The sequence below is a fragment of the Pseudorca crassidens genome, chromosome 10, assembly GCF_039906515.1.
Source record: "Pseudorca crassidens isolate mPseCra1 chromosome 10, mPseCra1.hap1, whole genome shotgun sequence".
Lineage (NCBI taxonomy): Eukaryota > Metazoa > Chordata > Mammalia > Artiodactyla > Delphinidae > Pseudorca > Pseudorca crassidens.
This window is the reverse complement of record NC_090305.1, coordinates 76,376,247-76,404,112: the sequence shown is the minus strand read 5'-3', so window position 1 is coordinate 76,404,112 and position 27,866 is coordinate 76,376,247. Positions and strand designations below refer to the sequence as shown.

At 42.8% G+C, this 27,866-nt stretch overlaps 1 protein-coding gene and 1 pseudogene across 6 annotated transcripts in view; both read right to left on the bottom strand.

The window, feature by feature from the left end:
- The window catches only part of ABHD6 (abhydrolase domain containing 6, acylglycerol lipase), a 61,581-nt gene that overhangs the window by 14,973 nt on the left and 18,742 nt on the right, over nt 1-27,866 (bottom strand). For all 6 annotated transcript variants that reach the window (XM_067754915.1, XM_067754916.1, XM_067754914.1 and 3 more), the window contains exons 2-4: nt 20,719-20,783; nt 12,458-12,610; nt 1,571-1,727 (exon numbers count right to left, since the gene is read on the bottom strand). In XM_067754915.1, coding sequence (XP_067611016.1) covers nt 1,571-1,727; nt 12,458-12,576 — 276 coding nt within the window. In that variant the 5' untranslated portion in view covers nt 12,577-12,610; nt 20,719-20,783. The remainder of the gene's footprint in view (nt 1-1,570; nt 1,728-12,457; nt 12,611-20,718; nt 20,784-27,866) is intronic.
- On the bottom strand, nt 1,734-12,436 carry LOC137232582 (nucleolar protein 56 pseudogene; annotated as a pseudogene).

Below are 27,866 nucleotides of genomic sequence, written 5' to 3'. Positions count from 1 at the left end.
GTCTGCCCATTTTTCTGGGGAGGCTACCCCTACTTACCAAGTGACCTGGACAGCCACTCCCTGGGAGGTTATGAAACTGGACCACCCAGTATCTTACCCTAGTAACATCTGACGTGAATAAACATTGCCAGTAGCCTTCTAGGGAGCAGGAACCCCCCAAATCGAATACAGAAGTGGAAGGGGACTCGGGGGAATGACTGGAAAAGGGGGACAAAGGTCAGGGTAGCAGGCCTGCGTCCTTTGCTCTTTCTTGACACCAGCTGGCAGGTACTACATCCTTCTCCTTTCCCTCACCCCTTCCACGCTTAACTCTAGTCACGCAGCCACTGACTTGGGACTATAAGGGATAGTTCTGCTCTCCCAGAGTCCTGTCCAGCTCCAGAGCCCACGGGAGCAATGCTTTTCCTAAGAACCATGTCTGATCGTCCTAATTCTGGTTTCAACTTTTTTTTTTTCCTGCATTAGGTCTAATTCCTAGGGTATTTTTATCCTAAACACCTTCTTCCATTTAGATATGTGCCACATTTAACCAGGAATCTGAGAAACATCTGTTATCAATAAACAAATATCCAGTTATATGAAAGATGGAGACAGCAAGTGAGAAGTTCATTAAGGCATGAGGATGACTGTCCTCATAGTGAGATTTGGAAATGAGAACACAAGGAAGGGGCTTCCCTGGTGGCGCAGTGGTTGGGAGTCCACCTGCCGATGCAAGGGACACGGGTTCATGCCCCGGTCCGGGAGGATCCCACATGCCGTGGAGCGGCTGGGCCCGTGAGCCATGGTCACTGAGCCTGCGCGTCCGGAGCCTGTGCTCCGCAACGGGAGAGGCCACAGCAGTGAGAGGCCCGCGTACCGCCAAAAAAAAAAAAAAAGAAAAAGAACATAAGGAAGCAGAGGATGTATGAGCCTTTTCCTCCTGGTGTGAAGCATACTTGGGGTCATTCGGGTATGGTCCTGCTTGAGGTGGGAGCCTGGGGTGCTTCCCTCCCAAGACCTCTCCCAGCCCCCATCTTCACCAGCTGTTCATTCTTACCAGTAAAGCAAGTTGCCACACCCAAGTAAACCAGGACAGAAAGGGAGTGATTTGGAAAACTATCCCAGAAAGCTGCCAGATCAAGACTGTTTCTCTAAAGGGCTAAGGAAAAGAAAAAGCAGAAATAGAAGGAAGACGGAAGGAGATGGGGAGGGGAGAAGGAGAAACAGAAAAGGGAGGAGGAGGGGAAGGAAGAGGAGAATCTTGGAGTATAAAAAAACAAGTGAATTTTTAAAGCTGGATCTTGATAGTCATGACAGGTCTGAGATGAAGGTGAGTGTCAGGAATCTTCCCTAAGAAATACTCATACGGTGAAATGATTTTTAAGGCACAGATTTTACAAATAACATTCAATTCAGTAAATTTTGTCTGATAAAAGGATCTGAATAATATACTGCATTAATTTTAGGATGATTTGAGCCACAGTTCTGGGTTCCCCTTGCTTTCTACCCCTGCTGATGACATCGTGTCCAAGTGGAAACCTCTTCTTGACTGAGTGACACCCTCTGAAGAGAGAAGGCTCTAGGACTGCACCTTGACCACGCTGAGCCACATGTCCTTATGGGCAGAGAATCCGTGGAGCATGAGGATGGAAGGCTTGTTCCCAGGCCTGCCGCGGAAGGAGTAACAGAACTGATAGTCTTCGTGGCGCACATAGCGCACCTGCATGCCCAGTGCCCTCCGCCAGTACCTGGGGACAGAAAATACAGGCAAGTCAAAGTCATTGAGCTCCAGAGAAGCAGCTTCGGGAGGGGGACTCTGTATAGTCTCACTCTGAAGTAAGACCAACACTTTTCCCAGCCCTCATCCTCCACGCAGGTCTCTGGAGCCCCCAGAGCTTCACCCTCAAGGAGCACTAAGCCAAACCATTCCAGAAAGCACCTTACATGAATATTCTGTAAGTAACATGTATATATGTTTCTAAGCAGTCTATTAGAAAGGGAAAAGGGGGTGTTTTCTTAAGAAGCATGACACATAATAACCCTTTATTAACATGAATTTCTAGCAGTTTTGAACCGCAGTGCAAAGAAGGAGCAGGCAATGGGACCTCACTGGGTGTCTGACTTGAGCCATTTCTCTGCCTTGCTTCTTTGAGCTTCACAGAATTGGAAACGGCTGGTGGTAAGGCTGGGAAGGACTCCAGAAATGCGAAGACAAAGGTGGTTTCCCCTCGAAGACAGCCAGCTTGCAGTTCCTGGTGGGCCATGTTCATTGACACCTGAAATCTGGGACGAGCAGCTGTGGACGTGCAGGCGTCAGTGACTCTGGGTACAGGGCAGTCGCCCTGGAGTCCTAGAGGACCTCACTGCAGAGGTACTTTAATTGGAAGGAAATGCATCAGAAGACTTAAAGGTAAAGTGTGTTACCTCTTGTCACCTACAACTCGCTACTCATGGAGATGAAGAATCGGACTCATCAAGGCTGCACTTGCTGGCGGTGGTGTCATTCCACATCCACAAATCTCTGGATGGCAAGAAAGGATAACAGGAGGCTGTCTGATGGATGCCTGGATTCCTTATTGTCTCAGAACTCAACATACCTCACAGCTGTCCAGTGTGGGTGATTCCAGTGACTGCTGTGAAAAACACTACTTGGCCTATTTGTAATTCTATTTGAGCAAGCTGGAAGTTTAATTAGCCTTTCAAGCAACCAAATTTCTGCATTTGAGTCTTAACCTTATTTATTTATCTATTCTTGTGAAATTGTTTTTATTGGGATACAGGAGATGGGATGGGAAGTATCCCTGCAGGTTACGCCCCACCAGGGAAAGGTCCGTTCTAATCTTCCTGGGGGAGCTGTTGGAACTTTTTCATTCCTTGGAACTGCTGCTCTTGCTGCCAGCAGCCTCCTCCGGTCCACAGCTTACAGCTCCTCCTTGGAGAATTTCCTCTTTTTCTTTGGGACACTCTTGTTTTCTGACTCTTCAGGGTCACTAACTGGTTCCTCTTTGGGGAAAGATTTCTTCCTCTTGGGAAGATTTCCACTGCCGGCTGTCTCTTCAGGATCACTACTAACTAGCTCCTCCTTGGAAAAAGATTTCTTTTTCTTGGGTTTGGAGAAAGAGACCGACGAATCTTCCGTGCCATTCTCCTGAGAAGCCTCCTGGGGCTTTCACTTTCTTCTTTTTGGGTCTTGCACTTGTCTGCTTGCACTCCCCCTGAGCACTGACGCTGTTTTCTGAAGATGCAAGGGGAACTGCAGCCAGCTGTTCTTTTCCTTCTTGAAGCGTTTCTTCTCCTGTTTCTCCAGCTTCCTAGTAATCTCAGCGGTGGTTTCCTCTGCCTGAACCATTGCCTCCTTCATGACATCCAGATTCTTTCATGGAATCTCTCCAGTCTCATAGAAGGACAGCTGCTCCTTGACTTGTTCTTGAAGCTTCTCCACAAATACACTTGAGGGCACCTCAGAGAAGCAATCAATTTATGAGGATATACTGCATTTTTTGGCCAGGTATTGGGAGATGCAGCCTTTGTTCTTAGCAGCTGCCTGGCCAATGAACGTGGAGTGGAAAATCAGACCATATTTTGGGGTGTTATCCCTTGTCTTCAGGGCTCTGGAAACGTGGTCCCTTTGCTGGGCCCAGGGAATCACTCAGACACAAGGACCGGCCATCAGAGTCTTAACCATATTTAAGTGTTAGTGTGGTTTCAAAGAAGCTATTCATTCTCAAGTATTGGATTTTGATTGAGTTGACTGCTTTAAAAAAAAAAAAAAACTGTTTGGATTTTAATTGTGATGCAGAATTTATGGTAACAAACATTTGGTTTTGTACAGACATAATTTCCACTATGGTGGATAAGCTTGATAAAGGTCATATGCCCTCCCCTGCCTTCCACTCCAGATATATTTTTCCTAGAGACTCTGACAGTGAGAACTTGTTTCATAAGAATTATCTCATCAGTCCTCTGGTTTTATTCCTTACAACATATGGCAGCTGGTTGAAAGCTCAGCTTCTGTTGGTTACATAAGACTTGGCAGTGCTGGAGTTTGGCCTGAAACTGATTTCAATATGAAATTACCATCTAAACAAATTGAACTCTCTGCATGAAGAATCTCTCCAAGATGAAAGATAATTAATTCAATCAGAGATTCACTTTGTGGTATATTTTGCACCAAAGAGGTAGCCAAGTCTTACAATAGCAAATAGCCTAAATGGACCAACTTTAACCCTCTGTGTAAAATAAAGGGAGAGGGAGATGAGGATATATATTCATATTTACTCATACCTGCATACAAAATGCATGCGAGCATATACAAGGTACTATTAAAATGAGTATCTGGAGCGGAGGTGGGAAATACTGTGAGAAGTAGGTGGAGAGGGAACAGCGGTGGGAGGCAGACTTACCATGCTTTTTTTAGTACTTTTTCAATGAATATATTGCCTATTGAAAACATTAAAGATACAATAAAACTGGCTAGCTTAACAGCTCTTCTTATGACAAAACATACATATTTCATGATATCAAATATGATATGGTAACATGAATTTGTTCACTCATTCATATCCCAGCTCATTCATTTACTGGCTATATGATCGTGAAACTCAATTTCCTCATCTATAATATGGGAAAATGTTGCATTCTACTAAGGATATATATGGTTAAGATTAAAAGAGATAATCCATTACAAATTCTGGTTCAATGCCCAACACACAGGAAATATTCAATAAATGGTAGTTTTATTATTATATAAAAAAGATTCTGTCCTTCAAATATATCATTTGCCAAAATTCCAGGGAAAATTGTGGAAAATTTTGTGACAAATATTATAGCCATATAAGTGGAATCATTTGTTCTTTGGCGTCTGGCTTATTTCACTTAGCATAATGTTTTCAAGGTTCATCCATGTTGTACCCTACATCAGAATTGTATTCCTTTTTAAGGCTGAATAATATCCCATTGTATGTATATACCACATTTTGTTTATCATTCATCTATTGATGGATATTTGGATTGTTTCCATTTTTTTGGCAATTGTGCGTAATGCTGCTATGTACATTGGTATATAAGTATCTGTTTGAGTCCTTGCTTTCAATTCTTTGGGGTATAGAAGTACAATTGTTGGATCACATAGTAATTCTGTGTTTAGCTTTTTAAGGAACCACTAAACTTTTCCACAGTAGTTATACCACTTTACATTTCTACCAGCAAAGCACAAGGGTTCCAGTTTCTCTACATCCTCACCAACACTTGCTATTTTCCATTTTTTTAATAATAGCCATCCTAATGTGTGTGTAGTATATCGCTGTGGTTTTCATTTGCATTTCCCTAAGGACAAGGATGTTGAATATACATTTCTTTTTATTGAGATATAATTTACATACCATAAAATTCACCCTTTTAAATGGTACGACTGAGGTGTTTTTAGTATATTCACAAAGTTGTGCAACCATCACCACTAATCCTGGAACATTTTTATCAGAAAGAAACCTGACTGCAGAAATAGAGACAGATGTAGAGAACAAACATATGGACACCAAGCGGGGAAAGGGGGGTGGGGTGGGATGAATTAGGAGATTGGGATTGACATATATACACTAATACGTATATAATAGATAACTAATGAGAACCTGCTGTAGAGCATAGGGTACTCTACTTCACTGTATACAGGAGAAATTAACACAACATTGTAAAACAACTATATCCCCAGAAAAGCAAATCCTTCTCACCATTAAGGTAATAGTTGTAAACTAAGTTGACAGCTGTAAACTAAGTTCCCACTTCTCCATTCTCTGGCCATTGAATAAAGCTTGCACTGCTTCAATCTCAAAAAAAAAAAAAAAAAAGAAAAGAAACCCAACTGAACTATATACTTACAAATAGTAAAAAAGGTAAATTTTATATTGTGTATATTTTACCACAATTAAAATAGAAAAAGAAAGAAATCCATACCCATGAGCACTCACTCACCGTTCTCCTCTGTAGCTCCTGGCAACCACCAGTTTACTTCAAGTCTCTATGCATTTGCCTATTCTAGACATTTCCCATGAATGGGTTCATTCAATATGTGGCCTTTTGTCTGGTGTATTTCACTTAGCGTGTTTTCAAGTTCATCCATTATAGAATATATCAGTATTTTATTCCTTTTTAAGGCTAAATAATATTCCATCATATGGATATGCCATATTTGTTTATCCATTCATCTGTTGATGGACATTTGGGTTGTTTCCACTTCTGAGCTATTAGGAATAGTGCCACTATGAACATACATATACAAGTTTTCCTATGGACATATGTTTTCTGTTCTCTTGGGTGTTCTCAGTTCATGTAGGAGTAGAATTCCTGGGTCATATAGTAGCTTTTAAAAAAAAAACCTTTTGAGGAACTGCCAGACTGTATTCCAAAGTGGTTACATCATTTCACATTCTCCACTAGCAGTATATGAGGGATCCAATTTCTCTACATCCTTCATTGTTATTTTTTAGAGAAACTTTCAATGTAAGTATAAATAATACAGAAAAGTACACATATTATAAGTGTACAGCCTGATGACTCTGCACAAAGTGAATGAACCCATTATCTGCCACCCAGATCAAGGTCTAGACTACGACCAGCATCCCAGATATCCACCCCATGCCCCTCCCCATTAATACCTCCTAAAGGTACCCACTACCTCATTTTCAAACAGGAGAGTTCTGCATGTTTTAGAATTTTATCATACAATAAGTTCTTATTTGTATCTGACTCCTTCCACTCAATATTATGTTTGTAAGGATCGTTCATGTTGTAAAATGTAGCATTACTTCTTTCCATTTCCATAGCTATATAGTACTCCATTGTGTGAATAATGGTATGACTATACCTCAATTCATTTATCTATTACAGTATTAATGGACATTGGGTATTTCCAGTTTGGAGGTGTTATAAATGGAGCTGCTATGGAACATTTTTGTATATGTCTTTTGATCAATACATATACACACTTCTGTTGGGTGAAATCAGTGGGTCATTTTGTCACACAGTTTTCCAAAGTGGATGAACCAGTTTACACTTCAGTCAACAATACACCAGATTCTAGTTGTTGCAAATCTGTAGTGGGTTAATAGTATCCCGCTAGAATTCATGTCCACCTGGAAACCGTGAATATGACCTTATTTGGAAATAGGGTCTCTGCAGATGTAGTCAAGTTAAGTTGAGGTCATAGTGGATTAGGGCTGGCTTCAAATCCAATGCAACTGGTGTCCTTATAAGAGAGAAATTAGGACACAGAAACACACAGAAGGAAGAACACCATGTGAAGACAGAGGCAGAGACTGGAGTAACACAACTACAAGTCAAGGAATGCCAAGGGTTGCTGGCAACCAGTAGACGCTAGGGACGGGGAAATGGAACAGATCCTCCCTCAGAGAGTCCAGAAAGAACCAACCTTGCCAGCACTTTGGTTTAGTATTTCTAGCCTCCAGGGCTGTGAGAGAATAAATTTCTGTTGTTGAAAGGCACCCAGTTTGTGGCAATTTGTTACAGCAGCCCTAGGGAACTAATACAACATCCTTGCCAATACTTGGAATTGTCAGTCAGCCCTTTTCATTTTAGCCATTCTGATGGGTGTGAAATGGTATCTCACTGTGGTTTTAATTTGAATATCCCTTAGGGCCAACAAAATTGATCATCATTTCACATGTTTATTGGCCATGATCTCCCCATCTTTAGGTCAAGTGTATATAATACGACATAACCTTGGGAGTGATATTTCATCATACTCACAGGTTCTGGGGATTATGGAGGTAGTTCTTGGCGGGGCTGTTTTAGTAATTCTACCTGCCAAAGGGGTCAAGACTGACTTTTTTTCAGATGGATATCTAGTTAACCTAGTCCCCTTTCCCTGCTGCAGAGCAGTGCTACCTGTCACAATTCAAGAGACCGTATCTATGTACACCTGCTACCGGACTCTCCTGTCCCGTTGGTTTATTTGTCCTTTGTGCCAATTTCACCGTCTTGACTGCTATTGCTTAATAATTAGTCTTGATAGCTGGTAGTGTAAATCATCTAATACTGTTCTCCTTCAAGACTGTCTCGCTTAATTTTTTTTTACTTTTTTTTTTTAATTTTTATTTATTTATTTTTATTTTTGGCTGTGTTGGGTCTTCGTTTCTGTGCAAGGGCTTTCTCTAGTTGCGGCAAGCGGGGGCCACTCTTCATCATGGTGCGTGGGCCTTTCACTGTCGCGGTCTCTCTTGTTGTGGGGCACAGGCTCCAGACGCGCAGGCTCAGTAGTTGTGGCTCACGGTCCTAGTTGCTCCACGGCATGTGGGATCTTCCCAGACCAGGGCTCGAACCTGTGTCCCCTGCATTGGCAGGCAGATTCTCAACCACTGCGCCACCAGGGAAGCCCTGTCTTGCTTAATTTGGCTCTTTGCTTTTCCTTATAAATGTAAGAATCAGTTTATTAAATTCCATAAGAAAAAAACCTGCTGGGATTTTAAAACGTGTGTACACTGAATCTACAGGTCACTGTAGGGAAATCTGACATCTCTCTATTGGAAAGTCTTGCAACTCACAAATATTGTCTATCCCCTCCATTAATTTAGGTTGCTCAAAATTTCTCTCACTAATACTCTGTAGTTTTCTGAGTAAAGGCTTTGTACATAGTTCTTTAGATTTATTCTTAGGTATTTTATATTTGTTGATACAAGATATTTTCATTTTCTATTTGTTTGTTGCTATTATATAAGAATACAACTGATTTTTGTTTACTTATCTTGTATTTAGCAATCTTGCCAAATTCACATTTATTTATTTATTTATTTATTTTTGGCTGCTTTGGGTCTTCGTTGCTGTGCACGGGCTTTCTCTAGTTGTGGTGAACGGGGGCTAGTCTTCGTTGTGGTGCACAGGCTTCTCATTGCGGTGGCTTCTCTTGTTACAGAGCATGGGCTCTAGGCACACGGGCTTCAGAAGGTGTGGTGTGTGGATTCAGTAGTTGTGGCTCGCGGGATCTAGAGCGCAGGCTCAGTAGTTGTGGTGCACGGGCTTAGTTGCTCTGCAGCATGTAGGATCTTCCCAGACCAGGGCTCGAACCCGTGTCCCCTGCATTGGCAGGCAGATTCTTAACCACTGCGCCACCAGGGAAGCCCCTCACATTTTTAATTTTAACAAATTATCGATAGATTCTTCTGGACTTCCTACGTACACAATCATGCCATCAGAAACAACATCAGTTTTGTTTCTTCTTTTCCAATTATCCTCTTCTCTCTCTTATATGTATGATTTCTTATCTTTTTTTTTTTTTTTTTTTTTGCGGTACACGGGCCTCTCACTGTGTAGCCTCTCCCGTTGCAGAGCACAGGCTCCGGACGCGCAGGCTCAGCGGCCATGGCTCACGGGCCCAGCCGCTTCGCGGCATGTGGGATCTTCCCAGACCGGGGCACGAACCCACGTCCCCTGCATCGGCAGGCGGACTCTCAACCACTGCACCACCAGGGAAGCCCCGGTGAACAGTTTTGACAGTTTAGAAAACGAAAGCCAGAGCAGCCCCTGATGTCACCCACAGTGGCCACGGCATCTCCAGTGTGGCTGCCTGTGGACTCTCACAGCCACGTGTTTGCCATCTCCTGAAGGAGCTATCACAGTCCCCATCTCTGTGGAACTGTGCTAGCCATGCTCCAGGGACACTTAGACCCAGAGAGAATTCTCTGAAGGCTGGCTGTGACCCACCGGGGGGTCTGTGCCCCTGAGGAACTCAGAAGACCTAGAGGGAAGTCCAGGCGAGAGCGCCCCGAGATGCCTTCCTCATACCCATACGCTCACTCGGCAGCGTGGCTTGGGGTATCAGGGATGCCCAGCTACCTCTACTGCCTGCTGTTCCTGTTCACATCGCAATCCTGAAAATTAACTTGGCTAAGCCAGGTCTGCAGGGTGAACCTTTGGGTGGTCATTACGGGCAGCTGGGTAAATGAAGGCCTTTGGAGGAGCAGCTGTGGTTAAGGGACATTAAGTGGCTCACAGCAAAGCTGCTCATCCTATGACAACCACTGTGAAAGTGTCACTTGCAGTGAGGTGATGTGAAGCAAACAGGCTGTGCGTTTCAGTGGGGTGGGGGAAGCCGCTCACAGGAATTCCAGCGACCCTGCAATGGCATTACAGGTGCTATTACCGTAATCACAGCCCCTCTGCCACAGCGCTACCCGGCATAATCCCAAAGGATTTCTAGGATTTTCATCCTCCCCAGCCAACTGGGTTTCTTCTTGGCCTGTGTGGCTGAGTTCACAAAATAAAGAGATCTGTGTTCATCCTCCAGCTACAGCTCTGAGTGAAGTGACAGGCATGGGCAGGCTTTAGGTCACCTGCATCTGCGCTGTCAGATAATAAAGGACTGAATGTTCTCTGTGGGGCCTCTCTGGGTTTTGGTGGTATTACTTGTTCATAAGAGTGAATTATTTGCTATGAGGCATTATTCATAATAGCAAAACGTGGAAACAACGCAAACGTCCATTTGGATAAATAAAATGTGGTATAACCATACAATGGACCATTATTCAGCCATCACAATGAACAAAGTACAGATAGACGCTGCAGCATGGGTAAGCCTTGAAAAGCGCAAGCCAGACCCCCAAAAAACACAAATTGTACGATCTCGTTTATATGAAATGTCCACGACAGGCAAATCCAAAGAGACAGAAGGTAGATTACTAGTTACCAGGGGATGAAGAGAGGAGAAAACTGGGAGTACCTGCTAACAAGTATGGGGGTTCTTTTGGGGGAGATGGAAATGTTCTCAATTAGATAGTGGTAATTCACAGTACGGTGAAAGCCAATTAAATGTACACTTTCAAATGGTGAAGTTTAAATTATATGAATTTTAACTCAAAAAAGTCAATTATTTGCTATGAAGTTAATTTTCTCTTGAAAGATCAAGCATCAAAATTACTCTAACATTCTGACTCTGAAAGCCTTCTCCACGATGGCCCAAGGAACTGGGTGTTGGGGGGCTCTGCAGCAGAGGCTGGTTTCCGCATGCGGTGGGTAGAATGATCACACCTCTGCATGCAGCCATATACGTGGTTATGGGTCACGTCGCTGAACGGCATTCTCTGCTTCACTTCAAGGGTGGAGAGGGGCACACCACTCTGGCCTCTCCACGTCAGGGGCCACATGGGAGCCTTGGTCCCAAAGCACTCCTACTGCCAGTGCTTCAAGGGCTATGGCATTTAAGCAGACAGAGTTTTAGCTTCATCAATGCAGAGGTGGGTCCTGGGTGACCCTAGGAAGGGGTCATCACCTCCCCACAAGAGTGAGTGAAACATGAAAGCTCCCTTCTGTTCAATTAGCTTCTTTTCAAGGATCAGAGCCTGGCTGGCAGGCGGAAAATTCCACACTCTAATGAAACAAAAGGGAGCCAGAACGGAGGGCAGAGAAAGGGCACAGGCACAACCTCCCTGCATTCTTTTCTCAGGGCACAGAACGCAGTCCTAAGTTTCAGAAGTTGTGATTAAATCTCAGTGTGCTTCCCTATGGCACAGAGAGGAACCAGGTCTATTTCAGTATTTCCTTCATCATGGGATGAAACCATGGGAGTGTGAGAGGTGATTTTATTTGGTAAATGGACTGTGGCATGAGAAGTCCCTGAGGCACATCATGAGAAAGCTTCTCTCTTTTCAACTGTTAACCTTCTGATTCCATCAAGGAGAAAGGCTCTATACCTTTCACACCTCTCAGACTTTTTAACACAGAGAAAGGAGAGAGTCTTTGGTAGGCAATGGTATCTAGGCTAGAATTTATGAACAGAGTTTAATGGCATTGTGCTTATTTTTACTTTCTTATATTAATTTAATATTTTTGGTATGTATGTCAAGCTTTCCACTTAAGGTAGTGATATGTCACTCTTAAACTGATTGAAGGTTTTCTTAAAAAGTCACTCTAAAGAAAATACAAAAGAAAAGCAGAGGTGGTATGCAGATAGAGCAAGAAGCATAAAGGTGACTCAAGAATGACAGAAGTCTTGGAAACTTCTTTTCCGTCACTTTACTAATGAACACTTTTTTTTTTTGGCGTGTCTGGGTGGGCGCGACTAATGATTGCTTTTAAGAAAATCTAAAACCATTCTGTCCTATCCATGCCATCTCCACGATCCTACTCTTTCTAACTCATTTTTCAGTGTATTTCACTGTACCTGTCAAGACATCAATGGATCAGAATCCAACGACCAAGAAAAGCCAAAGGAATTCCCATGAATCAGTCATGTTGGGAGACAGGGTGGTCTCCTGAGTAAAGACACCATCAGAAACCTGGAAGAATTTACCTGGGGAGAAGCTACCACTACTTCAGGAACACTCCCAACATTCAAGAAAGGACGTCTTTCAACTTTTCTGTAAGTTTGAAATATTTCATGATAAATGCTGAACAGCCACAACCAAAAAGGACAAGCAGAGAAGGTGGCATGGTCATGATACTCCTGAAAACTTGAACTATAAAATGAACTTACCAGTAATAGATTCTTATCAGTGCCGAAGGCCACAGGAGAAATGAGGCTACAAACGCCAGGATCGGGATGGCCAGCGTCCCGCCCGCGATCACAAACATGTTAACCACGTCAAGATCCATCCTGCGCTTTAGGGCTGGCTGACACCTGCAGGGGCTGAAGAGAGAGACAGTATTGAAACTCCGTCTCAGGGACTTCCCTGATGGCGCAGTGGGTAAGAATCCGCCTGCCAATGCAGGGGACACGGGTTCAAATCCCTGGTCCGGGAAGATCCCACATGCACTGGAGCAACTAAGCCCGTGAGCCACAACTACTGAAGCCCGCGCGCCTAGAGCCTGTGCTCCACAACAAGAGAAGCCACCGCAATGAGAAGTCCGCGCACCGCAACGAAGAGTAGCCTCAGCTCGCCGCAGCTAAAGAAAGCCTGCGTGCAGCAACAAAGACCCAATGCGGCCAAAAATAAATAAAAATTTTTTTTAATTTATAAAAAAGAAAGTCCATCTCAGAAGACAAGGTGAAGAAGCAAAGCAGAACAGAGAAGTGAATGACACAGAATGAGAGCAAGGATCAGGAGGCAAGTGCTTTAAAAGATCTAATAGGCAGGACAACTAAATGTAATGAGGAATCCTTAAGATGACCCTGGAGGTTTTTTTAAGCTATAAAGGAAACTGGGGACGACTGGGGAAATGTGAGTAAGGACTGGTTATTAGATAATATTATTGTATCAGTGAGTGTGGGGATGAAATTGTGGTTATGTTTATATGTAAGAGAATGTCCTTGTTCCTAGCATCTGCTCAAGTATTAAGGGATAAAGAATAGTAATATCTGCTACTCACTTTTAAAAGTTGAGGAGAGAAAAAATGTATATGTGCGTGTGTGTGAACGTGTGTGCATTGTGTACATGCATGTGTGCATGCGTGTGTGCATCTGGGTTTGCCCGTGTGTGTGTGTGCATGCATGCACGTGTGTGTAGGCGAGGGAGAAATAAAGTGTGGTGAAATGTACTGGTAACCTCTAACTTTCCTACTAGGTTTACAATTTTTTTTTTTTTTTTTGCGGTACGCGGGCCTCTCACTGTTGTGGCCTCTCCCATTGCGGAGCACAGGCTCCGGACGCACAGGCTCAGCGGCCATGGCTCACGGGCCCAGCCGCTCCACAGCATGTGGGATCTTCCTGGACGGGGGCACGAACCCGCGTCCCCCCCATCGGCAGGTGGACTCTCAACCACCGCACCACCAGGGAAGCCCCTAGGTTTGCAATTTTTAAAAATGAAAAGTTAGGGAGGACAGAAGGCCTGGAAGGAAGGAAGGGAGGGAGGAAGGGAAGAGAGGAAGGAAAACATACACATGTACACATGGATGCTTATCTATATACAGACTATCACTGGAAGGTGTACAAGAAACCAGCAACAGTGGTTGCATCTGAGGTGGGGAACCAGATGGGTGTCAGGGATAGAGGGAGACCTGCTTTTCACGGTCTACCCTTTAAAATCTTTGGTTATGTATCATGTACAGGCATAGACTTCACATATAAGTGATATACAGTAAAACGTTAGGAGGGAACACGTTAGAACAGCAGAGTTTTCAGTATACTTTCTGGTGTCCTTCCATAGACTTGGTGGACACATCTGAAGGCTAGGATGTGAGCTCCAGGAGGGGAGAGACTGTATCCCCAGCATTCAGACTAGGGCCTGACCCATTTCTAGGCACTCTAGAAATCACCACTGAATTAGAGGTCCCCACCCAGTCCTGTCTCATGAACTCACTCACAACATGTTTTTTTTTTTTTTTTTCATGGAATAAAAAATATTTCAAGTCCCGTCATCCTCCCCAATAGAGAAAACAACTTCTGCAAGGATCTGTAAGTCAGGTGTGGCCCTTTGCCATCTGAGGACTTGGCCACTTGTGTTAAGTGTGCATCTCACTAACATAAAAAAGAGCCTTCTTCAAGAAAAAGCAAACATCTAGCAAATCATGGTCTTCCTTATATTTCCTGTGAAATGGAAGGCTTTGTCCCATACACCTCTATCAACTGATGTGTGTTTCAATTTTATAATGATTTCAAGATAGCACAGTATGACCACTGAGCATGGGGGTCAGCCAACTTTTTCTGTAAAGGGCAGATGATAAATATTTCAGCATTGTGGGTTATAAGGTCTCTGTCGCAACTCTTCAAGCTGCCCTTGTAGCGAGACAGCAGCCATACAACATGTAATGAATGGGTGTGACTGTGTGCCAATAAAATTGTATTGTAAAAAACAGCCTTCAGGTTGTAATTTGCTAACCCTTGATAGAGCACACCAACTCCATCAAACAGGCAAGGCGAGTGTTTTATTCCCTATATTTATAGGTTGAGGCAACTAAGGCACAGAGAGGTTAAGTAACTTGCGCAAGGTCACTCAGCTGGTAGTCATGATTAAAAAACAAGTTTCTGGCTTGGACCCACTCTCTTTGCTCCTAACTCCACTTGGTCTAATTTTTTTCAAATGGCCTTTTCTCAATCTTTGTAACCTCTCTGCTTTTAAATACCCACATTTGTCACCCCTGATTTCTCCATGAAGATGTGACATCTCCATTTAGATGTTTGGTCTCTTGTGAGAGGTTTGGTGAAACAAGCCCCTCGGTCTAGAGGGGGAAACAGATACATCTGTAGGTGGGTTAGATGGTTCCTTTCAGTTTCACACACACTCTATCCGGGGACAGTACTGAGTCTAGGGTAATGAAAGCTGCCGCCTTCTCAGGGGCAAAAGCACTGTCTGTGTTTCTGATTCAACTGTCCTCTCAGTTTCTCAGTCACTGTAAACACTTTTTCCAGCACACTTATATCACTGGCCTCTTTCTCCTCCCAGAACCAGAGCTCCTAGACGGTAGGAATAATCATACATGTTCTTTCTAGTGCCTAGAATAAGCACAGGACACAAATAAGGTGCAAATGAATTAATGAAAATCAAAGTTACAAAATGGGTTCAATCCTATTTGTTTTAGGGACAACCATTCCCAATGATGTTATAAGAGACCTGACTTTTCTCTCTTTCAATAATTACAAAACTCCCCAGAGGAGTCACCTATTTAATGCTGGATACAATTTACGATGCTACAAAGGCCCCACTGTCAAGGGGTAAGAAAATTAATCACAGAGTGAAGGGTATTTTACGAATCTATTTGAATAGTGTGGGTCACAAGAGTTGGTGAAGATGGGAACTGGCGGATTCAAGAGGACTTTTCCACATCACATAAAGGCCTTAAAAACTGCTGAGGGCCGCCGTGAATTCTGATTCCTGAGCTGCAGGAAGTTAACTGCATGCTGTTATTTTAGACTAGGAATTAGAACATTTTATGCCCAAAGCCATAGATGTCACAGACTCTGACACTGGAGATGGGAGCCCCAACATGAAGTCATGATCATCAAAAAGAAACCTCATGGCTTCATCAATGCCTGCTAGGGATGTCACAGTCAGTTTGGGGGAAGGTTTTATCTGGCTCCATCCTCCATTTAACGGCAGAATAAAGTCTTTAATAAGGAGCTTTTGCAGAGCATCATCAATTTAGCAAGGCTTGGACTTGTTACAAAGAATCCTGCACACTTTCCCTGATGACATCAAATACCGACAGGCCCTGAGCGAAGACACTCATGTTTTCTGAGTTTTCTATAAAGAGCTGACCATTATTCCTACCTCTGCAACATCCTTCGTTTTACAAAGGACTTGCCCCAGCCTTTGAAAAGGCAGCTGCCCTACCCTGCTGGGGTTTGTTTATAGGATGTTCTATGTACCCAAGGCTGGACAGAGAAAAACTGAAGCCTTGTGAACCCAGAATCACCAATGACTGAACATCAACTAAGGGGTAGGGCGTGGAGTTTCCCTAAGCACAGGGACCAAATAACTGATGTTTGCGAGATGACTTCAGGGGGCAGAACACTCAGGGCTACACAGCATCAGGTAACACTCACATTCACACTGAGAAAGTCATCTCTTTGCAGTTCTTTTCCCGCCCTGCTTAGGTCAAAGAGAAACTCAGTGTGGTTATAAAATAGCTTTCTAACCCTTGAGCCTCCCGCAGGCAACGGTATCTAGCTAATTAATAACGTTGTGTTGATTTTTATGGATATTTTCAGTTTATGGTAGCGATGCACATTAATCTAAGTTAAAAGAAGGAAATGAGTTAAAGAAAAATGCTAATAGGTGATTCACGGATCTGGTGAACATCATGGTGGTGACAGATGAATGGCTGCCACTGGGGCAGATGTGTGTGATGGACGGGCACGCGGCTGGGGGTGGGGCGCTCCGCTGGCTCTTCCACGCACCGGCTGGGAGACCTTGGTTTCCTCATCTATCAATGAGAACATTCGTCCAAAACATCTCATCTGCCTTTTCCTACTCTGGTGACTTAAAACATTTCTGAAATTATGCCAGACAATTGAAGAGTAGGATCTGGCTCGCTCCCCACGAGAATCTCGTTCCCTGTTACATTTTCCCCAAAACCTAAAACAGTATCTGGGAAATATCTGGTGCGTGGTTAATGTCTGATAACGTTTTGGTGTTTGATAATGGCTGAATAGACTGAAAAAGAAAAATGAACTTGTTTTACGTATCTGTTGTGTCACGTGAGACACCCCAGTGTTAATGACAGTGATTTCAGCGGCTTTGCAGCACAGTCTGACACGAGGGGACATCAGGAAGGAGAGCTGGTCTTTATGGTACCAGGGAGGGTAACACACTCTCACCCCGAGACCGGAGGCTCCCACGTGGCCTTCCCCTGTTAACATCCAAGCTGTGCATTCAGGGCCTTTATCTCTGAACGCAGGGACAAAAATTAATCAGTAGATCTAGATAAACATTGGACTCATGTTCCCAGGTTTAGTCAGGGGTTAGAGGTCAGGCATAACGTGTCACAACTGTTTTTTAATGTTCTCACTGACTTTTAAAACCCGTCATCCTGAGTTCTGATATTTTAATCTTAAGGTATAAAGCAAAATTCCAAGAATAAATAGAATGTAAAACACTTTTATAGAATCTTGCCTTCCCCTGGACATCATATGCCATCAATTTTGACAAACTAATGTCCTGGTCTCTTCAAAATCATGATTATTTTAATAACTATAGCAACAACAATAATGACCATGGCCACTACCACCATAGCCAAAGATAGAAGAGCGACAGCCTCCATGTACTGGACGACTGCTGTATGCCAGGCCCCGTGTAGATGGTTCACACACATCCTCTCATTTTATCCTGCACAACACTGGGAGTAAGAAGCATTTCTCCCATTTTAAAGATGGAGAAACTGAAGCTTACAGAAGTTAACAAATGCCCCCAAGGTCACCTGACTGGTACCTGGCATGAGCTGCATTTCAGTCCAATCCTGTAGGTGTGCCTGGTTCATGCTACCTTTGCCTTCTCTCAGCACTTGCTAAGCAGATATTTATTGTACATCAGTTACACAAAAGACCCGGAGTTCAGTGTTCCCATAGACATTCTTTGCACTTCTCCTGAACTATTTTAAGAGGATGTAACATGCTAACTTTACAAGTTAACAACTTGTTACCTTATTGTTGCTGGTGTCTTTGAATAACTAACCAGTGCTGGGACTTCCCTGGTGGTCCAGTGGTAAAGAATCCGTCTCACAATGCAGGCAACTAAGCCCTGAGTGCCTCAACTACAGAGCCTGCTAGAGCCCACGTGATCTGGAACACGCGTGCCACAGCTAAAGAAGAGAAAACCCATACACCACAACGAAGAGCCCATGTGCCGCTACTAAGAACCAACACACCCAAAAAACACCAAAAAACAACAAACAACAACAAACTAACCAGTGCTGCTCATAATTTTTTTCTTTAACTCTGCAATATGAAAATTCTTTCCACAGTGTTGTCCACCTGGAAAAAGCACTAAGTTCTTGAAATCTGAGTATAAAATTCCCGCTGTTAAACATTGTTGCATCTACCCAACACTGATTTCTGAAACTAGGTTCTTTTTTTTCAATAATTTTTATTTATTTATTTATTTAATTTATTTAGTTTTGGCTGTGTTGGGTCTTCCTTGCTGCGTGCGTGCTTTCTCTAGTTGCAGCAAGTGGGGGCTACTCTTCGTTGCGGTGCGTGGGCTTCTCTTGTCGCGGAGCATGGGCTCTAGGCACACGGGCGTCCGTAGTTGTGGCTCGCGGGCTCTAGAGCGCAGGCTCAGTAGCTGTGGCACATAGGCTTTGTTGCTCCGCGGCATGTGCGATCTTCCCGGACCAGGGCTCAAACCCATGTCCCCTGCATTGGCTGGCTGATTCTTAACCACTGCGCCACCAGGGAAGTCCTGAAACTAGGTTCTTGTAAAGATAAACCAATTCCTCAAAATTATCACTAGGGCTTCCCTGGTGGCGCAGTGGTTGAGAGTCCGCCTGCCGTTGCAGGGAACACGGGTTCATGCCCCGGTCCGGGAGGATCCCACATGCCGCGGAGCAGCTAGGCCCGTGAGCCATGGCCGCTGAGCCTGCGCGTCCGGAGCCTGTGCTCCGCAACGGGAGAGGACACAACAGTGACAGGCCCGCGTACCGCAAAAAAAAAAAAAAAAAAAACCTATTACTAATGACCAACAGCTAAAAAAGGTACTAAGATTCTCTTGTATGGAAGCCCCAGGATTGATGAGATAGAGTAATTTGAGAAATGAGCAGCTCTAACGCCTTGTCACAGGAATCTTCTCCATCACGAAGGAAAATCGCACTGAAAGTTCCAAGGAAGTAGTTAAGCCTGCCCAGTCATCACTGAACGTGTGGCATGACCCTAGGATTGCTGCCATAAGGTGCTCACCTCTGCCCTCCTGGCCTTGTCTCCCCCTCACTCTGGCTGAGCCCATTCCTCCTCTGTACTTTGCAGCTCAGACACCCCTGCTGTTCAAACAAGCCATGGCTCTGAGCATGCAAAGCTTGGTTCCTAAGATTCTCTGCTCCCGCTCTCCCCTGGATATTCCCATGATACGCTCCTTACTTTTCCCCTTGAACAGTCCCAAGATGAGCTCTTCATTGTCTTCCTTGAAGAGCTCACCATATCTACACCCTCTGCCACTCCGTCCTACAGGAAACGCAAAAATCAACATACCTGGCCAGGACCTTCTTCCAGACTTTTCCAAAAGCCTGCTTCACTATCTCCATGACCCAAAAGTCCTGTCCTACAAGGTCTCAGGTACATCTCTCCCCTTGCTCCTGACTTGTCGATTTCTGCCAACAGTATCCCCATCAGTCTGGCCTCCCAGACTCCGATGCATGTCTCACTCTTCCTCCTTGCTCAACACTCCTGTCAGACAAGGAGGTGCCAGCACTGGAGCCAACCTGTCTGAGTCTAGACAAACTGCACTGTTTATAGGTGGTTATTTAAATGTAAACTAATTAGATAAAATTCAAAGTTCAGTCCTTCAGTCACATCCATCACATTGTGAACGCTTGAGAGCCACATATAAATAGGAGCTGCTGCGTTGGACAGCACAGATTTAGGGTGTCCACACCCCCCGAAAGCCTGTGCAACCAATTCCTTTGGCTTAACATTTACTAGGAACGTCGTGGGGGAAGAAACATTCCCACCAGGTGTGAGACGTCGTAGGAGTCAGACCACAGCTCCCTCGGCCGCCACACTGCGTCCAGGTCGTCATCTCTCCTCGCTCCCACTTCTGTGAAGACTGCTCTTTCACACCCCGTTCAGTCCTTCCACCACCAGCTGCCAGAGGAATCTTCTCAGTTCACACCAAGGACAGGGGGCTCTGGTCTAGTGTGAACTCTGAGTACTCCGTATGATCCCGACTCAACTTCCTGGCCCCCACCTCCGCCTGCACCCCAAACATCCAACTCCTGCCCCCACAAAAGCCCCGCACAGCCTCACACTTCATCTCTCTCACACTGTCCCCTTCGTGTGGAGCACTTCTTTCCCGCCTGCCTGATGAACTCCTCTCTGTCTTTGGGGCTGATTCAAGTGTCACACTCCCCAGGAAAGCATCCTGGTCCCCACAGGCCCAGGTCTTCTTGACTCCCTTCAAACTCAGAGCCCTGCTCCAGGCACAGTCTTTGAGAAGGGAGGGCTTTTGGGATATATATCTTGAGCTTTAAAAATCTTCACGTGCCCAATCCCCTCCCCACCAGACCTACTGAACCAGAGAACATTTCTGCCCCCAGACAGGCTGGCCTGCAGAAGGGTGCCAGGGAGCTTACAGAGTAGCCCCAGTCTCATTAAAGGGCTGCCTTGCCCGCCCGCCCACCCCGTAATATATGGTGTTAAAAATCTATACTCACTCTTTGAAGAGCACAGCCTTCTTTCCCAACTGCTACTGGCTCTGGCAGAAGCTGAAATTGAGACTCTGGAATCACAGGAAAGAAAATGACAAAGCATTAAATCATATCAGAGAATACGAATGAAGGGCTAACAACCAACCGGGGAGGCAGAACATCTCCTCCTCGGCACAGGAGAAGTGCAAATATCCTGTGGCTTTAAAGTTCCCTCCGGGTCAGGTCACCTCCCCTAATTAAACAACCTGCACCAAGGGTAGGCAGGGCAAGTGAGATAAAGAGCTTGGCCAGGAGGGTGTGAAGGTCAAAGAAGGAATCTGCAATGAGGATAAAGCAAGGGACTGAGCTGGTGATACCTGGCCTGCAGGAGCGAGAAAGGCAATAAGGGAAACAGGCATGCTTGGGTGAGAGGGGATACTGAAGGCTTGAAACTTAACTAAGACCTTCAAATAAAGATTAAAACTCCCCTTCTCCATCTGGGATTAGGGTTACCTAAAGTTATACTCACAAAGGAATGAGAGGAAGGTGGCAACCAATGGGAAAATGAATACAGTACTTCTATTAGAGTGGCTACAGAGAGGGGACTGCAAAGCTCAAAAACAGGGCTGGACAGAGCAGAGATGCTGGCAAAGGCACTGCAGCAGAAAAATGAGGAGACAGGTAGATGGGTGATTGAAGGTCACAAAACCCCTGAATTATTCCAGAGGGGTCAAGGAATTAAACATAAAAAAATAACACCGAGATAGCCTCATCCACCAGAGAGCAGACAGCAGAAGCAAGAAGAACTACAATCCTGCAGCCTGAGGAACAAAAACCACATTCACAGAAAGATAGACAAGATGTACCAGATGAAGGAACAAGATAAAACCCCAGAAAAACAACTAAATGAAGTGGAGATAGGTAACCTTCCAGAAAAAGAATTCAGAATAACGATAGTGAAGATGATCCAGGACCTCGGAAAAAGAATGGAGGCAAAGATCGAGAAGATGCAAGAAATGTTTAACAAAGACCTAGAAGAATTAAAGAACAAAAAAACACAGATGAACAATACAACAACTGAAATGAAAACTACACTAGAAGGAATCAATAGCAGAATAACTGAGGCAGAAGAACGGATAAGTGACCTGGAAGACAGAATGCTGCGGAACAGAATAAAGAAAAAAGAATGAAAACAAGTGAAGACAGACTAAGAGACCTCTGAGACAACATTAAACGCAACAACATTCGCATTATAGGGGTCCCAGAAGGAGAAGAGAGAGAGAAAGAACCAGAGAAAATATTTGAAGAGATTATAGTCAAAAACCTCCCTAACATCGGAAAGGAAACAGCCACCCAAGTCTAGGAAGCACAGCGAGTCCCATACAGGATAAACCTAAGGAGAAAAATGCCGAGACACACAGTAATCAAATTGGCAAATATTAAAGACAAAGAAAAATTATTGAAAGCAGCAAGGGAAAAACGACAAATAACATACAAGGGAACTCCCATAAGGTTAACAGCTGATTTCTCAGCAGAAACTCTACAAGCCAGAAGGGAGCGGCATGATATACTTAAAGTGATGAAAGGGAAGAACCTACAACCAAGATTACTCTACCCAGCAAGGATCTCATTCAGATTCAATGGAGAAATCAAAAGCTTTACAGACAATCAAAAGCTAAGAGAATTCAGCACCACCAAACCAGCTCTACAACAAATGCTAAAGGAACTTCTCTAAGTGGGAAACACAAGAGAAACAAGGACCTACAAAAACAAACCCAAAACAATTAAGAAAATGGTAATAGGAACACACATATTGATAATTACCTTAAACGTGAATGGATTAAATACTCCAACCAAAAGACACAGGCTTGCTGAATGGACACAAAAACAAGACCCATCTATATGCTGTCTACAAGAGACCCACTTCAGACCTAGGGATACATACAGACTGAAAGTGAGGGGACAGAAAAAGATATTCCATGCAAATGGAAATCAAAAGAAAGCTGGAACAGCAATACTCATATCAGATAAAATAGACTTTAAAATAAAGAAAGTTACAAGACAAAAGGAAGGACACTACATAATGATCAAGGGATCAATCCAAGAAGAACATATAACAATTATAAATATATATGCACCCAACATAGGAACACCTCAATACATAAGGCAACTGCTAACAGCTATAAAAGAGGAAATCGACAGTAACACAATCATAGTGGGGGACTTTAACACCTCACTTACACCAATGGACAGATCATCCAAAATGAAAATAAATAAGGAAACAGAAGCTTTAAATGACACAATAGACCAGATAGATTTAATTGATATTTATAGGACATTCCATCCAAAAACAGCAGATTACACTTTCTTCTCAAGTGCAAGACGGAACATTCTCCAGGACAGATCACATCTTGGGTCACAAATCAAGCCTCAGTAAATTTAAGAAAACTGAAATCATATCAAGCATCTTTTCTGACCACAACACCATAAGATTAGAAATCAATTACAGGGAAAAAAACATAAAAAACACAAACACATGCAGGCTAAACAATACGTTACTAAATAACCAAGAGATCACTGAAGAAATCAAAGAGGAAATCAAAAAATACCTAGAGACAAATGACAATGAAAAATGATGATCCAAAACCTATGGGATGCAGCAAAAGCAGTTCTAAGAGGGAAGTTTATAGCAATACAAGCCTACCTCAAGAAACAAGAAAAATCTCAAATAAACAATCTAACCTTACACCTAAAGGAATTAGAGAAAGAAGAACAAACAAAACCCAACGTTAGGAGAAGGAAAGAAATCATAAAGATCAGAGCAGAAATAAATGAAATAGAAACAAAGAAAACAATAGCAAAGATCAATAAAACTAAAAGCTGATTCCTTGAGAAGATAAACAAAATTGATAAACCATTAGCCAGACTCATCAAGAAAAAGAGGGAGAGGACTCAAATCAATAAAATTAGAAATGAAAGAGGAGAAGTTACAACAGACACCGGAGAAATACAAAGCATCCTAAGAGACTACTACAAGCAACTCTATGCCAACAAAATGGACAACCTGGAAGAAATGGGCAAATTCTTAGAAAGGTATAACCCTCCAAGACTGAACCAGGAAGAAACAGAAAATATGAACAGACCGATCACAAGTAATGAAATTGAAACTGTGATTTAAAATCTTCCAACAAACAAAAGTCCAGGACCAGATGGCTTCGCAGGTGAATTCTATCAAACATTTAGAGAAGAGCTAACACCCATCCTTCTCAAACTCTTCCAAAAAACTGCAGAGTAAGGAACACTCAAAAACTCATTCTATGAGGCCACCATCACCCTGATACCAAAAGCAGACAAAGATACTACAAAAAAAGAAAATTACAGACCAATATCACTGATGAATACAGATGCAAAAATCCTCAAAAAAATACTAGCACACAGAATCCAACAACACATTAAAAGGATCATACACCATGATCAAGTGGGATTTATACCAGGGATGCAAGGATTCTTCAATATATGCAAATCAATCAGTGTGATACACCATATTAACAAACTGAAGAATAAAAACCATATGATCAGCTCAATAGATGCAGAAAAAGCTTCTGACAAAATTAAACACCCATTTATGATAAAAACTCTCCAGAAAGTAAGGCATAGAGGGAACCTACCTCAACATAATAAAGGCCATACACAACAAACCCACATTCTCAGTGGTGAAAAACTGAAAGCATTTCCTCTAAGATCAGGAACAAGACAAGGATGTCCACTCTCACCACTATTATTCAACATAGTTTTGGAAGTCCTAGCCACGGCAATCAGAGAAGAAAAAGAAATAAAAGAAATACAAATTGGAAAAGAAGAAGTAAAACTGTCACTGTTTGCAGATGACATGATACTATACATAGAGAATCCTAAAGATGCTACCAGAAAACTACTAGAGCTAATCAATGAATTTGGTAAAGTCGCAGGATACAGAATTAATGCACAGAAATCTCTTGCATTCCTCTACACTAATGATGAAAAATCTGAAAGAGAAATTAAGGAAACACTCCCATTTACCATTGCAACAAAAAGAATAAAATACCTAGGAATAAACCTACCTAGGGAGACAAAAGACCTGTATGCAGAAAACTATAAGACACTGATGAAAGAAATTAAAGATGATACCAACAGATGGAGAGATATACCATGTTCTTGGATTGGAAGAATCAATATTGTGAAAATGACTATACTACCCGAAGCAATCTACAGATTCAATGCAATCCCTATCAAACTACCAATGGCATTTTTTACGGAACTAGAACAAAAACTCTTAAAATTTGTATGGAGACACAGAAGACCCCAAATAGCCAAAGCAGTCTTGAGGGAAAAAAAACAGAGCTGGAGGAATCAGTCTCCCTGACTTCAGACTATACTACAAAGCTACAGTAATCAAGACAATATGGTACTGGCACAAAAACAGAAACATAGATCAATGGAACAAGAGAGAAAGCCAGAGATAAACCCACGCACCTATGGTCAACTAATCTATGACAAAGGAGGCAAGGATATACAGTGGAGAAAAGACAGTCTCTTCAATAAGTGATGCTGAGAAAACTGGGCAGCTACATGTAAAAGAATGAGATTAGAACACTCCCTAACACCATACACGAAAATAAACTCAAAATGAATTCGAGACCTAAATGTAAGACTGGACACTATAAAACTCTTAGAGGAAAACATAGAAGAACACTCTTTGACATAAATCACACATCCTAGAATAATGGAAATATAAACAAATGGGACCTAATGAAACTTAAAACCTTTTGCACAGCAAAGGAAACCATAAACAAGACGAAAAGACAACCCTCAGAATGGGAGAAAATATCTGCAAACGAATCAACAGACAAAGGATTAATCTCCAAAATATATAAACAGCTCATGCAGCTCAATATTCAAAAAACAAACAACCCAATCCAAAAATGGGCAGAAGGCCTAAATAGACATTTCTTCAAGAAAGACATACAGATGGCCAAGAAGCACATGAAAAGCTGCTCAATATCACTAATGATTAGAGAAATGCAAATCAAAACTACAATGAGGCATCACCTCACACCAGTTGGAATGGGCATCACCAGAAAATCTACAAACAACAAATGCTGGACAGGGTGTGGAGAAAAGGGAACCCTCTTGCACTGTTGGTGGCAATGTAAATTGATACAGCCACTATGGAGAACAGTATGGAGGTTCCTTAAAAGACTAAAAATAGAATTACCATATGATCCAGCAATCCCACTACCATAATTCAAAAAGACACATGCACCCCAATGTTCATTGCAGCGCTATTTACAATAGCCAGGTCATGGAAGCAACCTGAATGCCCATTGACAGACGAATGGATAAAGAAGATGTGGTACATATATACAACGGAATATTACTCAGCCATAAAAAGGAATGAAATTGGGTCATTTGTTGAGATGTGGATGGATCTAGACTGTCATACAGAGTGAAGTACAAATATCGTATATTAACACATGCATGTGAAACCTAGAAAAATAGTACAGATGAACCGGTTTGCAGGGCAGAAGTTGAGTCACACATGTAGAGAACAAACGTATGGACACCAAGGGGGGAAAAGCGGTGGGCGGGTGGGGGTGGGGGTGGGATGAATTGGGCGATTGGGATTGACACGTATACACTGATCTGTATAAAATTGATGACAAATAAGAACCTGCTGTATAAAAAAATAAAATTTAAAAATAAAATAAAATAATAACACTATGAAAGTTCTAGAAGAAAACATGAGAACTCTGTTTGAAAACACCTTCACAGGGAAAGCCTTTCTAAGTTAAGATTTAAAACCTAGAGGCCATAACATAAAGATTAATAAGCTGACTACATAAAAATGTTTTTAAATGTCCACATGGAAAGGGATATCATGGGACTTCCCCAGTAGCGCAGTGGTTAAGACTCCACACTCCCAATGCTGGGGGCCCAGGTTCGATCCCTGGTCAGGGAACTAGATCCCACATGCATGCCGAAACTAAGAGTTCACGTGCCACAACTGAGGAGCCTGTGAGCTGCAACTAAGGAGCCTGCTGGCCGCCACTAAGGAGCACATGTGTCACAACTAAAGGAGCCGGCGAGCTGCAACTAAGGAGCCTGCCTGCCGCAGCTAAGACCCAGCACAACCAAATTAATAAATTAAATAAATAATAAATAAAATAAATATTTAAAAAAAGGATATCAGGACCAAGGTTAAAATGTGTCAATACATATCAGAGATGACAGACTCATAAAGGGTCCTACAAATCAATAAAAACAACAATAAAATCCAGTAGAAAAATGGGCGAATGATCTGAGTAGTTCATGTAACAGAAAGGAAATACAAATGACTCTTCGACATATAAAAAGATGCTCAATCTCATTTACAAGAGAAATGCAAATTAAACCCACAAGGCGATGGTGATCTTTATTGTATTGGCAAAGAACAAAAAGTGTAATAACAGACTGTGCTGCTGGGGCCGTGGGAAAATAGATGCCCTCACGCAAGGTACAGATTTATACTCCCGTCAACAAACCCTACAGATGGCATTTTGGCAAAATCTGCAGCAATGTACAGTACACATACCTTTGATCTAATAATCTAATTTCTAGGAACTGATTTGTGTTCAGACCTGAACATGTTTGAGAACATGTTTGTGAAGGTTATTTGTTATAGTATTACTTACCATGGCAAAAAAAATTGGCACTCACATGCCCACTCGTAGGGGATATGTTAAGTAAATGATGGTACAACTTTATAAAGAAGTATAATGTACAGCCATTAAATACAAATAAAATTAACTATAAGCCATTAAAATAATGTGGCATATTTGTCTCTACGGGTAATGACCTCCAAGGTACACTGTTAACTAAAAATGCAAGGAACAGAAGAGAATGGGTAGAATAACATCTCTTGCATTGAGAGAGAGAGAGAGAAATATGCATGTTATGCTTATATGTGTGTAAAATGTTTCAGGACGGACACAGATGATAATCATGACTGGGGCTGGGAAGGAAACTGAGAGGCTAGGGGCAGAGATGAGGGAGACTTTTCACTGATATCCTTTTGTACCTTTTGAATTGCTACCATGTGCACGTTCAAGGTTTTCCCTATTTAATTAAAAAATACAATATAGGGACTCCCCTGGTGG